The 19668-nt window shown below is 44.9% G+C and overlaps 1 protein-coding gene across 4 annotated transcripts in view; it reads right to left on the bottom strand.

Moving 5' to 3' along the window:
- EDIL3 (EGF like repeats and discoidin domains 3) overlaps positions 1 to 19668 on the bottom strand; it is a 412931-nt gene that overhangs the window by 226269 nt on the left and 166994 nt on the right. For 2 of the 4 annotated variants that reach the window (XM_053295163.1, XM_053295160.1), the window contains one exon: positions 4868 to 4903. The exons of 1 other annotated variant lie outside the window; for it this stretch is intronic. In XM_053295163.1, coding sequence (XP_053151138.1) covers positions 4868 to 4903 — 36 coding nt within the window. The remainder of the gene's footprint in view (positions 1 to 4867; positions 4904 to 19668) is intronic. One more of the 4 variants, XM_053295161.1, reaches the window with a different exon arrangement.

The raw sequence follows: 19668 nt of genomic DNA on the forward strand, positions 1-19668 counted from the left end.
CTGGTGATTTTTGTCAATTTCCCCTTCCCCCTGAAGTTTCCTGTGATTTCAGAAAATACGTCCCTGTATATTTGCTGCCGTCAGGGACCTGTTTTTGGGAGTCACAGTGGGCTTCAAAGGGAAGAGGAGATTAATGAATATTGCCCATCCCCCATAGCATGCGTGCAGCATTAGCAGCACCAGCACTTCCTAAATCTGGATGTCAGTCACTGGCTTTAGAAGGGTGGTGGTGACTAGCTTACCGGATATACTTTTGCTTCATTTAGGAAGCTCCTACAGAAAATCACAATGTCTTAATAAACATATAGAAAAAAATCCATGATGAGGGTATTTCAAAATGCCTGAGAAAGTCTCAATGCCAGACATTATTGTTGTTGTTGTTTGTTCTTTGACATCTAGTCTATATCTGCATGTGCTGAAAAATGGTTTGTGTTTGCAGTAGGAAAGTGGCATATTTGCCTATCTCCCCTTCTCTCTGAATTCCACTATGCCTCTCAAAAATATGTCCCGGAGGGCTGCAGAACCCTCAGGGATATTTTCTCGAGAAGCATTTTTTCTTGATTTTCTTGAGAAATCTCTATAATAATGCTTCATGGGATTATACTTGTATTTCCAAAAGCTGTTCCAACAGGTGGTGATTCACGCAGTTAAGAGGAATCCTCAGTAGGCAGAATGCAAACATATATATTCTATTTCTAGAGGGTTTTAAATGCAAATAACTGTGTTACATGTTCACTGTAGACTTTACTGAATTTTACAATACCCTGAGGTGTGGAATTATCCCAAGAAGGTAGCTACCTGCACTGTAGGCTGGTATCTGCATTGATGGCATCTTATCAAACCAACAGAAACTGAGTTAAAATATTTCAGTTCACTTGCCTAATGGTAGTTTTGCTGCTCAAGAACTACTAAACCAAGAGCTATGCCAACTGAATTATAAATGTTTATTAAGGAAAGTAATAATCCAGCACTTAGCAATCAAGTTTTGATAGCAAAGGAGAAAATTTCAGGCAGATTTCTCACCCTGCCATATTTTTTCTGCAAAAATAAGAAATGTCCTTGTACTTTTTATGCCAGCTGCTCTCATTGGGAAAGCAGCGATTCATGGATACAATCCCACTGTGTGTAATGGGGTTACTCATGTGAGAAATTGCTTAGGAGCCTTATGAATGTGTTTACATCCACAAAAACAAGAGTGTAGATGAAGGAAGCAAATTTTGGTTCTGTAACAAAACCATAATCTGACAGTTTATCTTCATTTCTTTTTAATATGAAGGAAATAAGACCTAGGTTTGTTTATTGGCTGGTGATTTTAACGTTTATTTTTTAATTTACTTTTCCCATTAAGAAATTGGTGATCATTATGTGACCAGAGGAGAATTTACCCCCAGACCTTGGGGCTCTGGTCTGTGGCCTCCTAGGTCCGGGGGGGGGGGCACCAGGTATCATGGGGGGTCTCCTGCACTGCTGCCCTGCCACTGCCTGCACCTGCCGCTGCCCTGGTCACCCCACTGCTCATCATTTTCACGACCTTTTCATGGCCGCCATGTGCATGGGGGGTGGGAGGTGAGCTGAGCAGGCCTCAGCCTTCCCCGTGGTTGAGGAGGTCACAGCGACTAGTGGGCCCGTCTGTCTGGGCCTTAGTACTTGCACAGTGGGAGTAGTGAGCTGTTGCAACCCGGGCTTGCGATGGCTTGATACTCCCACTGCTCAGGTGCTGAAGGCCCAGACAGAAGGGCCCCCCAGCCCCTGCACCTGCTGCCACCATGGGGGAGGCCAAGGCCTGCTCAACTCACCCCCCTGGACACGCACATGGTGGCCATGAAAAGGCTACGAAAATGACAAGGAGAGTGGGGCAGCTGGGGCAGCAGCAGGCATGGGCACTGGTGGGGTGGCAGTGCAGGAGGCCCCCCAGAATTTGTGTTTGCTCCAAAAAGGTTTAAGGGGGGCCTTGCAGCAGGCAGGCCCTCCAAAGCCCTTCAGGTCAGGGTACCAAAATTACCTAAGTGCACCCCTATATGTGACTACTGAAATATCTTCCCAAAATTAATTACTGAAATAGTGGCTGACATGCTGCACAGTTTAATGTGGGCAATTCATAACGGCCTGTGTCTCTGCGGGTATCTAAAAAACATGCCCATGATGCCGTACAGCAGGGCTTTTTCACTGCTACTTACCCTTGTACCATTGTGTGAAGTTACTTTCACTGGGAATAATAATAAATAATCATTATTGATAAATAAAAATTATTATGCTACTTCCACTGGGAATACGATAAATAAAATAACATCACAATATGCAATTGCACAAGGGCAAGCAGCAGCAGACTAGCCCTGTTGTGCAGCTCTGTGGATGTGTTTCTCAGACACCCACAGCAGCATGGGAGGTTCTGAACTGCCTGTATTAAGCTGTACAGCTTGTCAACCATTATTTTTAATTGGAGAAGGGAGGCAAAATAATGGAAACAGTGAACGGTACAAGATTATTAATAAAATAATAAAATACACTCAGAAGTACACACTGAGACTGTTCTTACATGCAGCTAACCAAGGCTATGAGCAGCACTACACACCTGGCTTTTTAGCCTAGCTGTTAGCCTGGGTTAACAGCGCCAACACACCATTAGCCTGGGCTCTGGGGTCATGTAACTCCTTAGGCTTTGTTTAGCCCATGAAGATAGAGAGACGAGTGCCTAGAGCACCCATTTCCTGGGGGAACCCACCAATGCACCGCACTCAACACATGGTGCATTGTGGGATACCTGGAGGCGGGATACATTGTCCTGGCCATTGGAGCTCCGTGCTGCCTTGCACAGCAGAGGATTGTCTGGGAGCACGGTTCATGCAGCCTTCCTCCTGCCCACCCACACCCACCTGGTCATGTGAATAACGTGTGTGTGTGTGTGTGTGTGTGTGTGTGTGTGTGTGTGTGAGAGAGAGAGAGAGAGAGAGAGAGTTAGATGATATGATATAGTATAGTATAGTATAGTATAGTATAGTATAGTATAGTATAGTATATCAGTGTAAAAAGAACATTTTGACCTCAAGTTTTATTAAATGTTCGTGAAAATATCACCCTGTTTCAGCTTTGGCAGATATCCATAGTAGTATACAAAACACCATGAATACATTAATACTTCTACTGACCACAGTTCCTTATCTTTCTTTCTTCATAAAGCACATTATGCAATCTGCAAATGCATGCCTTAATTATTTCTCTCATATTTGACAAAGGTTTTGTAACAAAAGAAGTTCTGCCTTTTGTTCATATTTGGAAACACTAATACTTGGAATCCCACTGTTGTCATGGTTTTCTCTGTGTCTTCTTTAACGACAGGTAATCATGAGGTAACACTCCCTCAAAGACAGATATCACAGTAAGACAACCCCTACATTAATGTAATGTAGTCACTATGGGAGAAGGCGAGATTGAGAGAGATTGAGGGCAGACGCGTAACTATAGGGGGGCAGGCAGGGCACGTGCCCTGGGCGCCACTTTGGTGGGCCACGTGGGGGGGGGGGCGCCGAAAAGTGCCATGGCCCGATCCCTGAAAAAAAAATTTTTTTTCAGGGTGGCAGCCGCACGCCCTTGCCAGCTTGTGCCGCCGCCGCTACCGGCACCCTGGCCGGCGGGCGGCCCAGCGGAGTCGTCATGTGCCCCCTGGGATGGCTTGTGGGGAGTGAGTGCGGCGATGGTGGGCGGCGGCGGATCGCCGAGTACAGAGCGATGCCGAGGCCTGCCGTCTGGCCTGGCGTCGCTTCCCAACTGCAAGACGCGCCTGTGCAGTTCATTCTATGAACTGCGCAGGCGCGCCTGTGCAGTTGGGAAGCGACGCCAGGCCAGACGGCAGGCCTTGGCATCGCTCTGTACTCGGCGATCTGCCGCCGCCCACCACCGCCACACGGTTGCTAAAGGATATGGGGGCTGACGACCTTAGCAACCGCGTGGCGGTGGTGGGCGGCGGCGGATCGCCGAGTACAGAGTGACACTGAGGCCTGCCGTCTGGCCCGGCGTCACTTCCCAACTGCACAGGCGCGCCTGCGCAGTTCATAGAATGAACTGTGCAGGCATGCCTCACAGTTGGGAAGCGACGCCGGGCCAGACGGCAGGCCTCGGCGTGGCTCTGTACTCGGCGATCCGCCGCCGCCCGCCACCACCGCGCTCACTCCCCACAAGCCATCCCAGGGGGCACATGATGACTACGTCGGGCCGCCCGCTGGCCAGGGCGCAGGTATAGGGTTAGGATGTGGGGGGGGGCAGGGGCGCAATTTCAGAGGCAGAGCTTGCCCTGGGCACCATTTTCCCCAGTTCCGCCTCTGATTGAGGGTGGTGGGAGAGGATCACAGTAGCTAATCTGTCGTAGAGGGAAATTCCTAACCATAGAAAGACGGCAGGCAGGAACTAAGTTTGTATCACAATACTTCCACTCTCAGCCTAATCCTATGTATATTTATTAAAAAGCAAATCGCACATATAGTTTAGTAGGACTCATGCTCAAGTAAGGACACATAGAGGTCATTCACACAATCAAAAACTGTGTTCTACCTGCGTTTGGGAACTGTGTGTGCTACGGATTTTTGGTGGTGTGGAAGCAAGGTAGGAGGAAAACCTAGGTACCTTTCCTCCTACCTTGCTTCCACACAATCACTTCTACCCAGGTTTTCCTCTTTCCTTGCTTCCACACAACTGAAAATTGGGAGCACACACAGCTCCCAAACCCAGGTAGAACACAGTTTTTGATTGTGTGAATGACCTCATAGAATTGCAATTTGAGTTTCTTTATGGAAAAAGCTAATTGAAGATTAAAGCAAAGAACTTCATCTAGAAGATGTAATAGTGATTACAATATAATTAGTAAGGTTCTCACCTGCTGGTGTTGGCTCTTCCTCATCTTCCTCTTCTGCTGTGAATAGGGGAAAAAAAAGTTAAACCCATGCTGAAGAAACTAAGAATATTCTGTCAAATAGCACTTGGATGTTTTTTTTAGTTTAAAATTAAAAAATAAATAAATTTAAATTTTAAAAATTAAATCAAAAACATAATGTACAAATTTTAGATAGAAGCTTTAATTTATCAACGTGTGTGTGTGTGTGTATCCAGTGTAGGAGGCCCCTGGATCCCCCTGGTACATTGGAGGCCCTCCGGACCTTGGAGGACATGGGCTGGGCCCCCAAGGTCTGAGGATTAGAGTGCCTCTAAATGTGATATTTTATTATTTATTTATTCTTATTTTTTAACATATTTTTATACCGCCCAAAATGTACATCTCTGGGCAGTTTACAACAACATAAAAACATTAGTTAAAAATACAGACAAGAAATGTTGTGAAGAAACTTTGAATTCTCCCTGAGCCATAGGTCACTGCAACAAAATATGGTCAAAGATATCCAGGCAAAGTGAAGTACTGTAAACAGCAAACAAACTAGGAAAATGAGCTTTGGGTAAGTGACTCCATATGGGGAAACCCAGTCCCTTCTGGGGTTCAAACTATCCTGGACAGTGTTTCATTCAGAGTAAGGATATGCAGAATGTTTTGCATGTTTGGTGAAATTTTTTGACTTGAAATGGGCCGTTTCAAGTGTTTCAAGCTCAATACAGAAGACTCTTAAAGGGCCTGTTTCAAGCTTGGAGCAGAACAACCCCCATTTGGATTGAAACATTTCTGAGCACCTATTTTCCCTTGCTGATTGGTTTTCTGGCACTGGCTTCTCATTGGCTTTGTGTTTCTTAATTGGCTCGTCCTAAAAATAAAGTGTTGTTATGAGCAATTGTGCTCCCATTGGCTGGGAGGAGGGAGGGGGGAACACTTTTGGAGGGAATTTCAAAATGTATTCAAAGAGACTGGGAGGCAGAGGAAGCCCTCATGCCTCTCTTAAAGAGGATACATCAGGAAAGGAGGAAGGTAGGTTTGATTTTGTGGTTTTCATTTCTCAGCACTGAGTATAATATGTTTTGCTATTGCTGTTGGGAGCACACTGTTGGGAGCACAAAACTATATCGTTTTGCTGGATCTCAGATTGACAGAGACAGAACTTGGGTGCCTACCTTGAACCTTCCTTGAGTTGTGGTTTGTTTTGTTTATGAGATAGTGTTGTGGTGAGAGATGAACAGTGGCAGAGCATTCTCTCTCTCTCTCTCTCTCTCTCTCTCTCATTTCTTGGTGATTGCTGTGATGAGCTCCATGTCTGGTCTTAAGACTAACTTGTGTAACTGCTCTGCAATCTGCATTGCAAAGTGCACTTGAGCAAAATTTAGCAGAAGTTCCTTTAGTTGAGCTTATGCCATCTTTGCTGCTAAGTAAGGCTGCTGCTATGGCAGGTGTTGCAATACTAGGAATCAACCTAAGGGGTCATAATGTGTGAGAGAGAGCAACTTGTGCCAATGATGTTACTGCTGAACAGGCACTGTTGCTGGCAGTGGATTCTGGGTCAGTGATTCTTTTTTGGCTATTTTTGAACTGTGTGTTCTGTGTTGAGAGGGACAGAGTCCCTTTTACTGTGTGCTTCTGCAGTTTTTGTTTTGTTTTGTTTTGTTTTAAGGTAGAGCTACAAAATGCATTGCAAATTGAAATGCAAAACCTGTGTGCAGTGCACTCTGTGAGCAGTTTGTTCTGGCTATAGAAAACAATGGGGGATACAAAATACCCCATTGTTCCCCATGGGCAGCTCCTAGGAACACTAACGTGGGTTGTGTGGTAGGATATGATGGATGCTACCTGGCATCCAACCCACAAAAGAAATTGGCAAGCAGGCGATATTTAACAATTTTTTAACCTTTCCCCCAAACCCTCATAGGGTTTTTTCCTCATGGGGGTTTTGGGGAAAGGTTAAAGGTTTGTTAGAATCACTTGCTTGCCCATTTCTTTTGGGCGTTGGTTGGGTGGTAGGTAGGGATGTGCACGAACCGGTCTGGAGGCCATGTTGGAGGCCTCCGGACCGGTTTGGAGCCGGACCGGTCCGGCAGTCTGGCACCGAGGGGGGGGTTCTACCTTTAAGGGCAGGGGTAGAACTTACCCCTCCCACCGCTCTTCCCCCTCCGGCGCTGTAGTTTATAGTGAAGTTTTTGGGGTGGCAGCGTTCCTCACTGCCGCCTCTGCCCCCGTCATTGCCTGGAAGCCTTTGTAATAGCAGCACGCATGCACGCGCAGTGGTGCACGCGCCTGTCGCGCACGCGTGTGACGTAGGCGGTGCATGCGCGCACGGCGGTGACAGGCGCGCGCGCACCGCCACACACACGCGTGCTGCTATTACAAAGGCTTCCAGACAACGATGGGGGCATATAAACTACAGCGCCGGAGGGGGAAGAGCGGCAGGAGGGGTAAGTTCTACCCCCCGCCCTTAAAGGTAGACCCCCCTCAGTGCCGGTCTGGACCAGTCCGGACCATGCACATCCCTAGTGGTAGGTAGCACCCATCATGCCCTACCACCCAACCCACTTTGGTGTTACTAGGAGCTGCCCATGGGGAACAATGGGGTATTTTGTGTTTTGTTGCTCATAGGGGCACCCACTTTGGTGTCTCTACGAGCTACCCATGGGGAACAATGAGGTGTTTCAAGTTTCCCATTGTTCCTGATGGCCGAAAAACTCAAAACATTTCAAGCTTTTCATTGAAACAACTGGCTCAACTGCTGTTTCAACAGAACATTTCAGCCATTTCATGTTTCGTTTCAAGCTTGAAATGAAACAAAATCTATTTCGTGCATATCCCTAATCCAGAGACCAAATCATGTGCTGTAACGACTGTTCTTTGTATTAGGAGTGTGCAAAGTTTTGGTCCGGCATGATAGACCAGACCGCCGGACTGGTCCGGAGGTCCGGCGGTCTGGCTGGGCGGGGGACTGTGACTTTAAGCGGGGTGGTGGTGGTAGTACTCCCCCCCGCCACGCTTCCCCCTCCAGCGCTGTTCCTTTTAAAATCTTCTTGGGGCGGCAGAGCTCCTCTCTGCCACCCCTGCCCCCGTTGTCATTTGAAAAGCTTTAACAGAGACGAGCGCTAGCGGCGTGCATGCGCCCTGCGCGGCGCTAGCACTCGTCTCTGTTAAAGCTTTTCAAACGACGACAGGGGCAGGGGTGGCAGAGAGGAGATCTGCTGCCCCAAGAAGATTTTAAAAAGGAACAGCGCCGGAGGGGGAAGCGCGGCAGTGGGGGGGGAGTACTACCAACCCCCCCGCTTAAAGTCACAGTCCCCCCCTGCTGGACTGGGGGGGACTCCGAGCCATGCACACCCCTACTTTGTATGTTTCATGCCCTGGGGTGCTAGCTGCAATGTTCTAAAAAGACAATATTACAGAGCCATGAACCAACAAGTTCTGCACTTTTGGGGCATCTTGGGGTATTCAAACTCCCGTATAAATCTAACTGAAGGATTTAGTAATTGTATCATAGAATTTTAGAACTTGAAGGGATATTGTGGGTACTCTAGCCACAAGAGTATTAGGTATCGTTTTATTAGGTGAAAACATCCATGCTTTCTCATGAAGTTATATTTTAAGTTTCTATATGATTGTACATGCTTTGTGTTTTGAGTCAACACTGTAATAGAGGATCTGAGTTGGTCTCTAACCTGCTACCACATGGAGGTGTGAGCATAAGATAAGGCAAGGGTGTAGACAATTTTATTTCAGGGTCAAGAATTAGAAATTTCAGGTAGTTTCCAAACGAACATTCCACTAGTGCATCTACCTTGTAAAAAATTTGGAAAGCACTTATTTGACAAATGCCTAATGTAGTCAGCTCTTGCTCCATTATCTTTTCAACTTGTGCATTCTCATGGGTTTTCAAACATAACAATGCTAAAAGCAGAAATTTCCCATTGTCTTTGCTGCATGAATATAATTCTTGGGTAGTTTGAATCAGGATTCTGTACTGTATATTATGATTTATGACAATTATAATGGTCACAGGGATTACTTCTAATTCCATGTCAGACAAATATTCCATCCTAGAGAATTCAGAAACAAGCCATCAAGGCTGATGAAATTTTGTCTGAATTGCTTTCAGGGCTCATTCTTCCCTTTGATTACACTGTTCTGAAAGGAGTTGGGAGAGCAACACGAAGGTGAAATAAAGGATTTGCTATTCAGTCAAATAGTTGAATAACACAAGCTTTGATTGCCAACCTGATCGCAAACGTAACAGCACTATTCCAGTGTACATACACAGTGTACAGAGTGATTAATAAGTGTAAGGCAAACAATGTTCAGAAGGATGTGTGGGCCTGAATTAATGATTGATGGAAAGAGGGGACTCCTAAAGTTGCAACTCAGCATGTAGCAAGTAAAATTTGATACACACATGCAAGAAACCTTGATTCCCCATCTAATTCATTGCTGCCATACTCGTTCTTCTGATTGCTCTATCAATGCATCATGGCCTTATCGAATAAATGGTACCCATTGGCTGAGAAAAATTGCCAGTTGTGGAGAAGAGGATGAAGATTCCCCTGCAGATGTGCTTCGAGGCATATTTTTTGCAGGCTTGCTGAATTATTGAATTACTAGCTGGGCTGGACACAGACCATCTGCGCCTCAGGCCAGCACCACAGCTGCCTCCCACACCCCGCCAGCCGGCCCGCTTCTTCTCCCTGCCCACTTCTCTTCTCCCCCCTTTTCCGCCTCCCCTGGTGCTTTCTGGCTGGCAGGCCAGCCAAAAAACTGGCCCGCCAGCTCCTTCTGCCCGCCTGCCAACTCCTGGCAGCATCACTTCCACCCGCCAGCCGGGCTGCCGCCTCCTGCTCCTGGCGGCTGCCGTCACCTCCTGCTCCCAGCAGCAACGACTGGCCCGTACCTCCTGATCTCGGCAGCTGGGCTGGCTGCCACCTCCTGGTCCTGGTGGCTGAGCTGCCTCCTCCTCCTGGTGGCCACCATCCCTATTTTCTCCCCGTCCCCATCGCTAAGTCAGCAGCTGCTCGCGAATTCTCATGAGAGCTGCCACACATGGGATTAGCGATGGGTACATTTAAGATTATTAAATATATAGATAGATTCTTCTCATGATCAGCCAGTACTGGGCTAGGGCAGCTAAGCCAGGGCTTGGCTGCCCAGGAGAGCTGTCAGGAGCTGACAGTTGTGGCTCCAGCCAGCACCGCAGCAGCAAAACCACCTATGGAGCCCACCAGTTAGCTGAGGTTAAGGGTGTGAGTGCACCCTTAACTCAGGTTAACTGCTCATGTGCGAGCGCCGGCTGCTCCCAGCTGGTGCTGGCACAGAAGCAGGCTCCTGGTTGTCACCGGGTGATCCCCACAATGCACTCATGCTGTGCATTGTGGGATTTCCATGGAACGGGAACACATATCCCATCCCCCAAACATCTGCACTGCCTGGGGCAGAAGTGGACCGTCTGGGTGCGCGATCCGCCTACCCTGGTCCACACAGACCCAGCAGTCATATCATCTGTGGGGAAGGTGAGCTTCTGCCCCACCAAACACCCTCAGTCCCTCTCACATGATCATGAGAATGGGCTCATGGTTGAAGAAAATCTAGAAAGGCACCATCAATGAATAACATCTCTCGACACAGTTCCTGAACAGAGCTATCACTCATAATAAGGTTATTTAAATCCCAGATGATTTATTATCCTAATAAATATTTATTATCACTCATAATAAGGTTACCACTTCTATGAAGGGAAAAGAACAAGATGGAAGCAAAACCACCCAGTTGCATATCTGATAGAAAGGAGCAGAAAGGGGTGCTTTCTTGCCATAGTTAGTAACAGCAATAGTTATGCCCCCCCCGCACTTAAGGCCATTTTACAGAGACATTTTATAAATAAATAAACCATGTTTTTAAAGCGCTTTGCTGATGTGATTTTGTGGTGTTGCCTTCATGCTGTCGTCTTAGTTGTGTTTTTATTGTCCTTGCATTCTGTTGTGTTTTCATTCTTTTTTGGCTATGGAGGCGGCATAGTGAAAAGTGACATATAGGTTCAAAATCAAACAAACATTTTAGAAAATGACATGGCTTCTCAGGGCCACTGAGAGGGGCTTCAGAGCCAGTATGGGGCCCTGGCAAGGGCTGTCCAAGAGGGAAAGGCTGAAGCTTTTGTGTGCATAGATGGGAATAATTCCACTGAAGTGAAAAGGGCTTACTTGTGGTTTTTTTTAAAAAAAACAACAACACCATAGTTTTGAGAATACTCTCAACCTCTCACATAATTTGTGTGTGCATGTGTGAACCGAGTGGGAGGGAAAATGGCTGGGTGCCGAAAAACTGTACTCTGTAATTACAGGGAGCCTTGCCAAGCACATTTCTTGCCAGGGCTGCACAACTCTGGCCCTCCATCATCCCCAGACACAGTGGCAGATAGTCACGGATTATGAGAGTTCTCATCCAACATCTGCAGGAGGGCTGAAGTGAGTGTGAGTGGATTCATGGTTTGTCATTGAAAATCTCCTATGCTATCAGAGAATCTAAACGCAGAACACCTCAAAAACAACAGAACCCAGCACCCTATGTGCACTACACCACCACTCGCTCTGGGCCACCCCAGTGTCCCCCAAGTGGAGTTATGGGACTGCTGAAACCTCCATTATTCCCTATGGGGAAAATTCTTAAAGATGCACAAACGTCAACAAATCACAAATAATTAGCCCTTTGCCCAATTCCTTTGGAATCTGGGTTGTGGCAGCCTGGCAGGCACCCACATCTTGTGGCAGAGAATTCTACAAGTTGATTATGCATTGTGTGAAAAAGTACTTCCATTTGTTGGTCCTAGATTTCCTGGCAATCAATTTCATGGGATGTCCCCTGGTTCTAGTGTTATCTGAGAGGGAGAAGAATTTCTCTCTCTCCACTTTCTCCACACCATGCATGATTTTATAGACCTCTATCATGTCTCCCCACAGTCGTCTTTTTTCTTAACTAAATAGCCCTAGGTGTTGTAGCCTTGCTTCATAAGGAAGGTGCTCTAGGGCCCTGATCATCTTGGTTGCCCTCTTCTGCACTTTTTCCAGTTCTACTATGTCCTTTTTTAGATGTGGTGACCAGAATTGTACACAGTACTCCAGGTGTGGCCACACCATAATTTTGTATAAGGGCATTATAATATTAGCAGTTTTATTTTCAATCCCCTTCCTAATGGTCCCTAGCATGGAGTTGGCCTTTTTCACAGCTGCCGCACATTGAATCGACACTTTCAATGAGCTGTTCACCATGACCCCAAGATCCCTCCCCTGGTCAGTCACTGACAGCTCAGATCCCATCAGCGTATACTTGAAGTTGGGATTTTTCCTCTCAATGTGCATCACTTTACACTTGCCAACATTGAACCGCATTTGCCATTTTGTCACCCACTCACCCAGGTTGGAGAGATCCTTTTGGAACTCCTCACAATCTGTTTTGGATTTCACTACCCGAAAGAGTTTGGAATCATCTGCAAATTTGGCCACCTCGCTGCTTTCCCCCGGTTCTAGATCATTTATGAATAAATTAAAAAGCACCAGCCCCAGTACACATCCCTGGGGTACCCCACTTCCCTCCATTGTGAAAATTCTGCATTTATATCTACCCTCTGTTTCCTGTCCTTCAACCAGTTAACAATCCACACATGTACTTGTCCTCTTTTCCCATGACTGCTAAGTTTCCTCAGGAGTCTTTGATGAGGAACTTGTCAAAAGCTCTTTGGAAGTCCAGGTATACTATGTCAACTGGATCACCTTGATCCACACACTTGTTGACATTCTCAAAGTACTCCAAAAGGTTTGTGAGGCAAGATTTCCCTTTGCAGAAGCCATGCTGGTTCTCTCCCAGCAGGGACTGTTGTTCTACGTGCTTTACAATTTTATCCTTGAGGATGCTTTCCATCAATTTGCCTGGAATGGACGTTAAGCTAACCGGCCTGTAATTTCCTGGATCGCCCCTGGATCCCTTTTTGAAAATTGGTGTTACATTTGCTACTTTCCAGTCCTCCAGTACAGAGCCTGATTACAGGGATAAGTTATATATTTTAGCAAGGAGGTCGGCAATTTCACATTTGAGTTCTTTGGGGACTCTTGGATGGATTCCTTCCGGCCCTGGCGATTTGCTAGTTTTCAGTTTTTCCAGACAGTTTAGAACATAATCCTTTTTAAGAACTGCCCCCCTCCCCCAGAAAAAAACAAAATCAGATGATGCCTACATGCTGAACTTAACAGAAAGAATACAATTGTGATGAAGCCTTCAGGGAAATGTTACTCCCTATTTAGTCTTTATTTTTGCCTCTTGGTGAGGCCTTGTTAATTATCATCTGTGTTTCATCTGAGTTGTTTGGGTTCTCATTCTCATTCTTCTGTATTCAGCTCCCTCCCCAGTGTCTCTAGAAATTAAATCTCCAGGTAGGTGGATGGATACATTGTGTCTCTATTGCACCTGCATGTCAACAGCTGCACAACACTATTGGTATTATGTGGTGCACATAATATCATAGATGGATTGTCTTTAACAATGAGCCCTTTCTCATGATCGCATGAGGGAAGGCAGCAGAAGCTCGCCTTCCCTGCAGAGGAACTGTCTTCCTGGTCTGGGCGAGTCAGGGCACACGGATCACACACCCAGCTGGTCCACTGCTGCCCCAGGCAGCACAGAGGTGTGAGCGTCGGGACCAGTGTTCCCTCTAACAGGAATTCCCAGATGCAGTTGACTACAACTCCCATAATTCCCAAGCAAAAGCCATTGCATCAAGGAATTCTGAGAGTTATAGTCAACACCTGGAAATCCCTGTTAGAGGGGACACTGGTCGGGATGTGTGGTCCCAGCCCCTTGAAATCCCACAATGCATCACATGTGCACAGTGCACTGTGGGGACTCCCCCGATGATGGCCGGGATCCTGCTACTATGCCAGCATTAGCTGGGAGCAGCCAGTGCTCACACACGAGCAGTTAGCCTGAGTTAAGGGTGCGCTCGCTATTTTAACCTCAGCTAACTGGCAGCCTACATAGGCAGGTTTGCTGCTGCAGTGCTGGCGGGAGTCACTCGGCTCCCACCAGTTCTCACAGGCTGCCAAGCCCAGGCTTAGCTGCCCTAGCCCAGTCTTGGCTGCTCATGAGAACAGCCGCAGTGTGTCATAGAGGATAGTGGGCTTGGGCAGTAATCCTTAGAATGATGATTATCAACACTCATTCTAGAGTTCTGACTGCTGGAGGCTCCCTGCTGTTGTGGCCAAACTCCCACTGACAATTCCCAACAGAGTGCTTGTTGGGTCTGAAGTGTCTGTCGGACCTGACATGAAGCTCATCCTAGGGGATGTATTTTGTGAGAAATATAGTATGTCCATATGAAACACACATCCCCAAATATGGCACAATGTTTCCCACATGAGGGCAGGCAGATATTCCCTATACGGGCGGAAGCATAAACGTGTATTTAGGGCATGGTGGAATGGGAGCTAAGCCTATCTCTTGAGATCCCAGTTTAGGCCTGCTTCAGTGGTGTATGAGACAACAGCCTGACCCACTGATCACAATGAGGGCCATAGAGAACTCAGTCAAGACAGCCTCAACCCATCATCTGTATAGCTCATCTGGATTCCATTTCGCTCCATGTTGGAATGGAACAGAACCATAAAAGTAAAACTTTGTTATATGGTAGCAATGAGTGGTTTTTATGTATGAGCGACCAATACTGTCACATCTCATATTAAGTTGCTTTTAATATGTGAAACATATTCCCTTTTGTTCCATGTTGATTTCCTGTAGCCTTAAAATGTGGAACAGCTTAGGTCTCATTAAACATTACACTGCTTGGTCCATTTCTGTGTTTACCTCTCACCAAATTTTAAAAATGGCCATTTATCTATATCCCTCCTTCCTTTATCTTTTAATCAGCAACTGATCCAAAAAAGACCTTTCCTCTTATCACCTGTTTACTTAGGTTTTAAAGCCTCATTCAAAGGTGCCAATGGCCATAAATTTCATCTTCATGGGTATTCTGCAAAACTTTTAAGCTTTCAGTTTAAATATCTGCATTGGCTTGGCACTACTGGCAGAAAGAATCATTCATATCTCTCTCTCTCTCTCTCTATATATATATATATAGAGAGAGAGAGAGAGAGAGAGATAGTGCTTCACTGATTTTGAGGATCAGATTGGTGAAGGCAACTTATTAACCCTTTTGAAAAACTAGAAAAGATAAATAGTTATAAAACAACATCCTACACAGCAGGACCAAAAGAGAGAGAGAAAATATACCTAACCAAAAACAAAAACAAAGCTCTATGGGCACAATCTACCAAGAAGGTCTTCTCTGCAAGTACCATTTAAATGAATGGGGGCTGTGCAAAAGTCCTAAATATGCACTTGCTCAACTCCCATTCAGTGGAGAACTTCCTGGGTGTGTCAGTATGTGCCCAACCTTATTAGCCCATAGAAGGTCAGTATTTTCATTTGCAACCTACATAGCAGTCCTGTAGAGGAGAGAATAAAAATATATGCATGGTCAGAATTTGCTTTCATGTGAAGGTGAAGACTTAATCTGAGCTGTCATGCCAGCATTTCTAAATCACTGGCATAAGCAAAGAGCAAATACATATTAAAAATTAAATATGAGTATAAACAATATCAACATCCCACAGACTTTATGCACGCAGAGTTACTTTTTCATCAAAGGAAATCAACACCAGCAATTCCTTTGCTGCACATGACAGGCTTCCATTATTACAGGTAGGTTGATAAGTGGAGCTTGGGCTGGGCGGTGGGGGGAGGGGCATTTTTAATAAGTTTTGATTTCAGCCTCTTGATTTCAGGAAAAGACAGCATCCTCTTAAATTTAGTTCACCAAGAAATGCATAACAGTGCCCCAACAATATTCCAGTGATTATCAGGGGTGTCAATAAGCACCCACAGAGATGTTAGTTTAGCTGTGCTTAAATGATAGTTTTGACTTGCTTGCTTAACAGAAAATCTCCATATCATACCCTTCTTTGGAATTTTCCCTTTGCTTCAAATTCAGTATGTGGCATGAAGAGTGACTGTGGTGAGATGTTTGTACAAAGCCAGTTTGGTATAGCGCTAAGAGTAGGACTGGACAGATCCAGGTTCAAATCCCCACTTTGTCATGAATTTCCCTCAGTGGTTTGGGACCAATCACTTATTTCTCAGCTTGGTCTGCCTCAAAGGGCTGTTGTGAAGATAAACAGAACCATGTACAACACTGCTCTGAGCTCTTTGAAAGTGATATGATAATAGTAATAATAAAAGAAACAGAAGTCCAAAACCCCATTAAATGAGTTTGACAGGGATGTAATGAATTTGGTAGAGGCTTGGAGCCTAGATGGATCACTGCCGATTCATGTCCTGCCTTGCTGCTTTGCATGCTTCTATGCCCCAGACACTGGTAACCTAGGGACATCCCCCCCCCCCGCTCCATAATCCCTACACCCATGGAACTCGACTAGTTATTTGAATCACAGCTTACAACCTTGAGACTGATCCTGTACATGTTAACTCAGAAGAAAGTGTCACTGAAATCAATGAGACTTCCTCACAGGAAAGGATGCTTGCAGGATAAGTCAAATGTTTAAAAGGGATTTATATAGCAAGTCGTATAAATTAAATGGTATGTTATGGGTGGGGGGGATGCTGAATCTTGTTTGGTTTCCCTTGAAAATTCTCTCATGTTTCTCCTTAGGAGGAACCCCAGAATTCACTTCAAGTTTCACTTTTCCAAAATGTTGGTGTCAACCCTAAGGAAGGTACTTCAGTCACAAGCAAGAGAGGACAAAGAAGAAAGACACAGAGGAAGAAGGAACCACTTCTTGCCCTTTTCAGATATCCAAAAGGACTAAAATGAATGCGTGCAGGAGAAGGGAATTGACCTTGCAGTGGCAGGTTCCACCCTGGCTTATTGCATATATAAAAATGTGTAGAGAGAGCCACACATACATAAGGTGTATGTAGTAATTATTAATTATTGATCTATTGTTGTTGTTTACATAGTCAGACAGGTATTATTGACTGGTTTGTTTTATCCAGACATCGAGTCCTTCCCAAGGACCTGGGATGGCTGAATTTTATTATCAATATTGTTGCTTTTATTATTATAGATATCGTTATAGAATATAGGCTGTTCCCAGTAAAGTTGCTTTTTGTAATTGGCTGATGGTGATTTCTGTGGCCCCTGTGGTGTTGAGGTGCTCTTCAAGGTGTTTTAGAATTGCACCTAGGGCGCCAATTTCCACTGGGATTATTTTGGTCTTTTTCTGCCACAGCCTTTCAATTTCAATTTGTAGATTTTTGTATTTTGTTATTTTTTCTATTTCTTTTTCTTCTATTCTGCTATCCCCTGGTACTGCTATGTCAATTATTTTGACTTGTTTTTCTTTCATCTCGACTGCAGTTATATCTGGTGTATTGTGTGGCAGATGTTTGTCTGTTTGTAGTCGGAAGTCCCATAATATTTTTGCATCTTCATTTTCTACAACCTTTTCAATTTTATGGTCCCACCAATTTTTGGCTACAGGTAGCTTATAGTTTTTGCAGAAGTTCCAGTGTATCATCCCTGCTACCTTATTAAACCCTCTGTTTCTTTCTTCAAGTTGCCATTCTTAAGCCATTGCCAGGTCTTGGTGATGTCTGATTTTCCACTTATATTGTGCAAATATTGACCCTGCATTGGCTTATTTTTCCATTTTTCTGCTCGGTTCTTGACTCGTTCTTTCTTGTAGGCCTGCTTTGTTTCATTGGTGTTGAATAGTTTCTCGTTCTTGACCATTTGAAGTGCATCTTCTTCACCATCCTTTATATAGTCTTCAAGGCCTCTTTTCTCCTCCTCTACAGTTTGATAGACTTGCAGCATTCCTCTTCCACCTGAACTGTGAGGGAGGTATAGCCTACATCACTGTAGGGGTGCAGAGCATGATTGACCTGATATTAATATTTTCCTGATTGATATTTTCCTGGTCTTACGATCTAGCGTCTCTAACTCTGCCTGGGTCCAGTCTATTATTCCTGCAGAGTATCTGATAATAGGTATAGCCCAGGTGTTTATGGCTTGTATGGTGTTCCCGCCATTGAGTTTGGACTTTAAGATTTTTCTAACTCTCCTGATGTATTCACTTTCAATTTTTCTTTCAACTTCAGTGTGTGCGATGTTGTCAGCCTGGAGAATGCCCAAGTATTTGTAATGTTCTTTCTCTTCCAGGTTCTTGATGTTGCTTCCATTGGGCAGTTCTATTCCTTCTGTTTTTGTTATTTTTCTTCTGTTCATTTTTAATGCAACACACTTGTCTAGTCCAAACTCCATTGCTACATCGCTACTGAATATACGGACAGTGTTTAGCAGTGATTCGATTTCTGATTGGGACTTTCCATATAATTTCAAATCGTCCATATAGAGCAGGTGGTTTATTTTACTTGCAACTGTGCAGGATCCTGCACCCGTGCAGGATTTATCATCATCATCATCATCATCATCATCATCATCATCATCATCACCATCTATTTACACACAGTCTACCAGATGTTAATATTGACTGGATTTGGTAGTTTAATTATCGGGCCCTTTCCAAGGGTCTAGGATAACTAAATAAAAATTAAAGATAGTGTCGTAGTATTCGTGCTGTCCCAAGTAGTGTGGCCTTCTGTAGCTCATGTGTTGTAATTTAATCAATGCCCAAGGTGTCAAGATGGTGTTCAAGTTCTTTTGGTACTGCACCAAGGGCACCAACAATTATTGGCACCACTGCTGTTTTCTTTTTCTAGAGCCGCTCAATTTCAATCTGAAGGTTCTTGTATTTTGTTATTTTCTCCAGTTGTTTTTCGCCAACTCGTCTATCCCCTGGGATTGCAATATCAGTTATCAGAACCCGATTCTTCTCGATGACTGTCAGATCTGGCGTATTGTGTGCTAAATGCCTATCAGTTTGTATTCTAAAATACCAAAAGATTTTTGCCTCCTCTGTTATTATTATTAATTAGGTGGCATTCTATGCAGTCTCCCATTGTCACTAAGGACCAACAGGGGCTGCCGAGCAACTTCAGTGGCAACCCTGTTGTTGTAGCAATGGGGCTGCGGCAGAATCCCTTCCAAGTGCTTCCGGGCAGCAGTACAGCACTCCTTTCAGTTGGAAAGTGCTTTAAAGGCATTCCACGGCAGCCCCATTGCCACCCTGGCAGGGCTGACCTCGAAGTTGTGCAGAAATCCTGGTGGGTCATTAACCCCAATAGGAGGCTGTGCCAAACTCCTTTGAGTTTCTATAAGTGCAGTGAATGAATGTCCTTCACATGGGAGAGGAAACAAGAAGCAGCTATACATCAACAGTACATTCTGGCAATTGTAGCTTTTCCATGTACTTTAGCAGCTGATTTAAGCAAAAACTTGCTGAAGCCTTGATGGGGAAACTGCTTTCTTAATTCGGAGGCATGCTTAAAAATATGTGCATTATTTGAACAGGAGGTGGGGAAGTCATTTTCATTAAGTGGCTCACAGAAGTGTAGTATTGACAAAATGTGCTCTCAATATTTAGCTGCTTTATTAATGCTTTTGAAAAAGTGACAGACATATAAGCCGATACAGAAAGCATATACTGAAGCAAAAGGAGACGGTAAATGACTCACTGAAAAAATACCATCCTAATGGCAATATTCCAGATTCTAATAACTTGCATTTTTAAGGTTTTTAAACAGCTTTCACAACAGTCAGCTTCAAGTATGCAGACATACATAATATTGGAATCTTAGCTTCCTGGAATTAAAAA

This window comes from Hemicordylus capensis, chromosome 2 (genome assembly GCF_027244095.1).
Source record: "Hemicordylus capensis ecotype Gifberg chromosome 2, rHemCap1.1.pri, whole genome shotgun sequence".
Taxonomy (NCBI): domain Eukaryota; kingdom Metazoa; phylum Chordata; class Lepidosauria; order Squamata; family Cordylidae; genus Hemicordylus; species Hemicordylus capensis.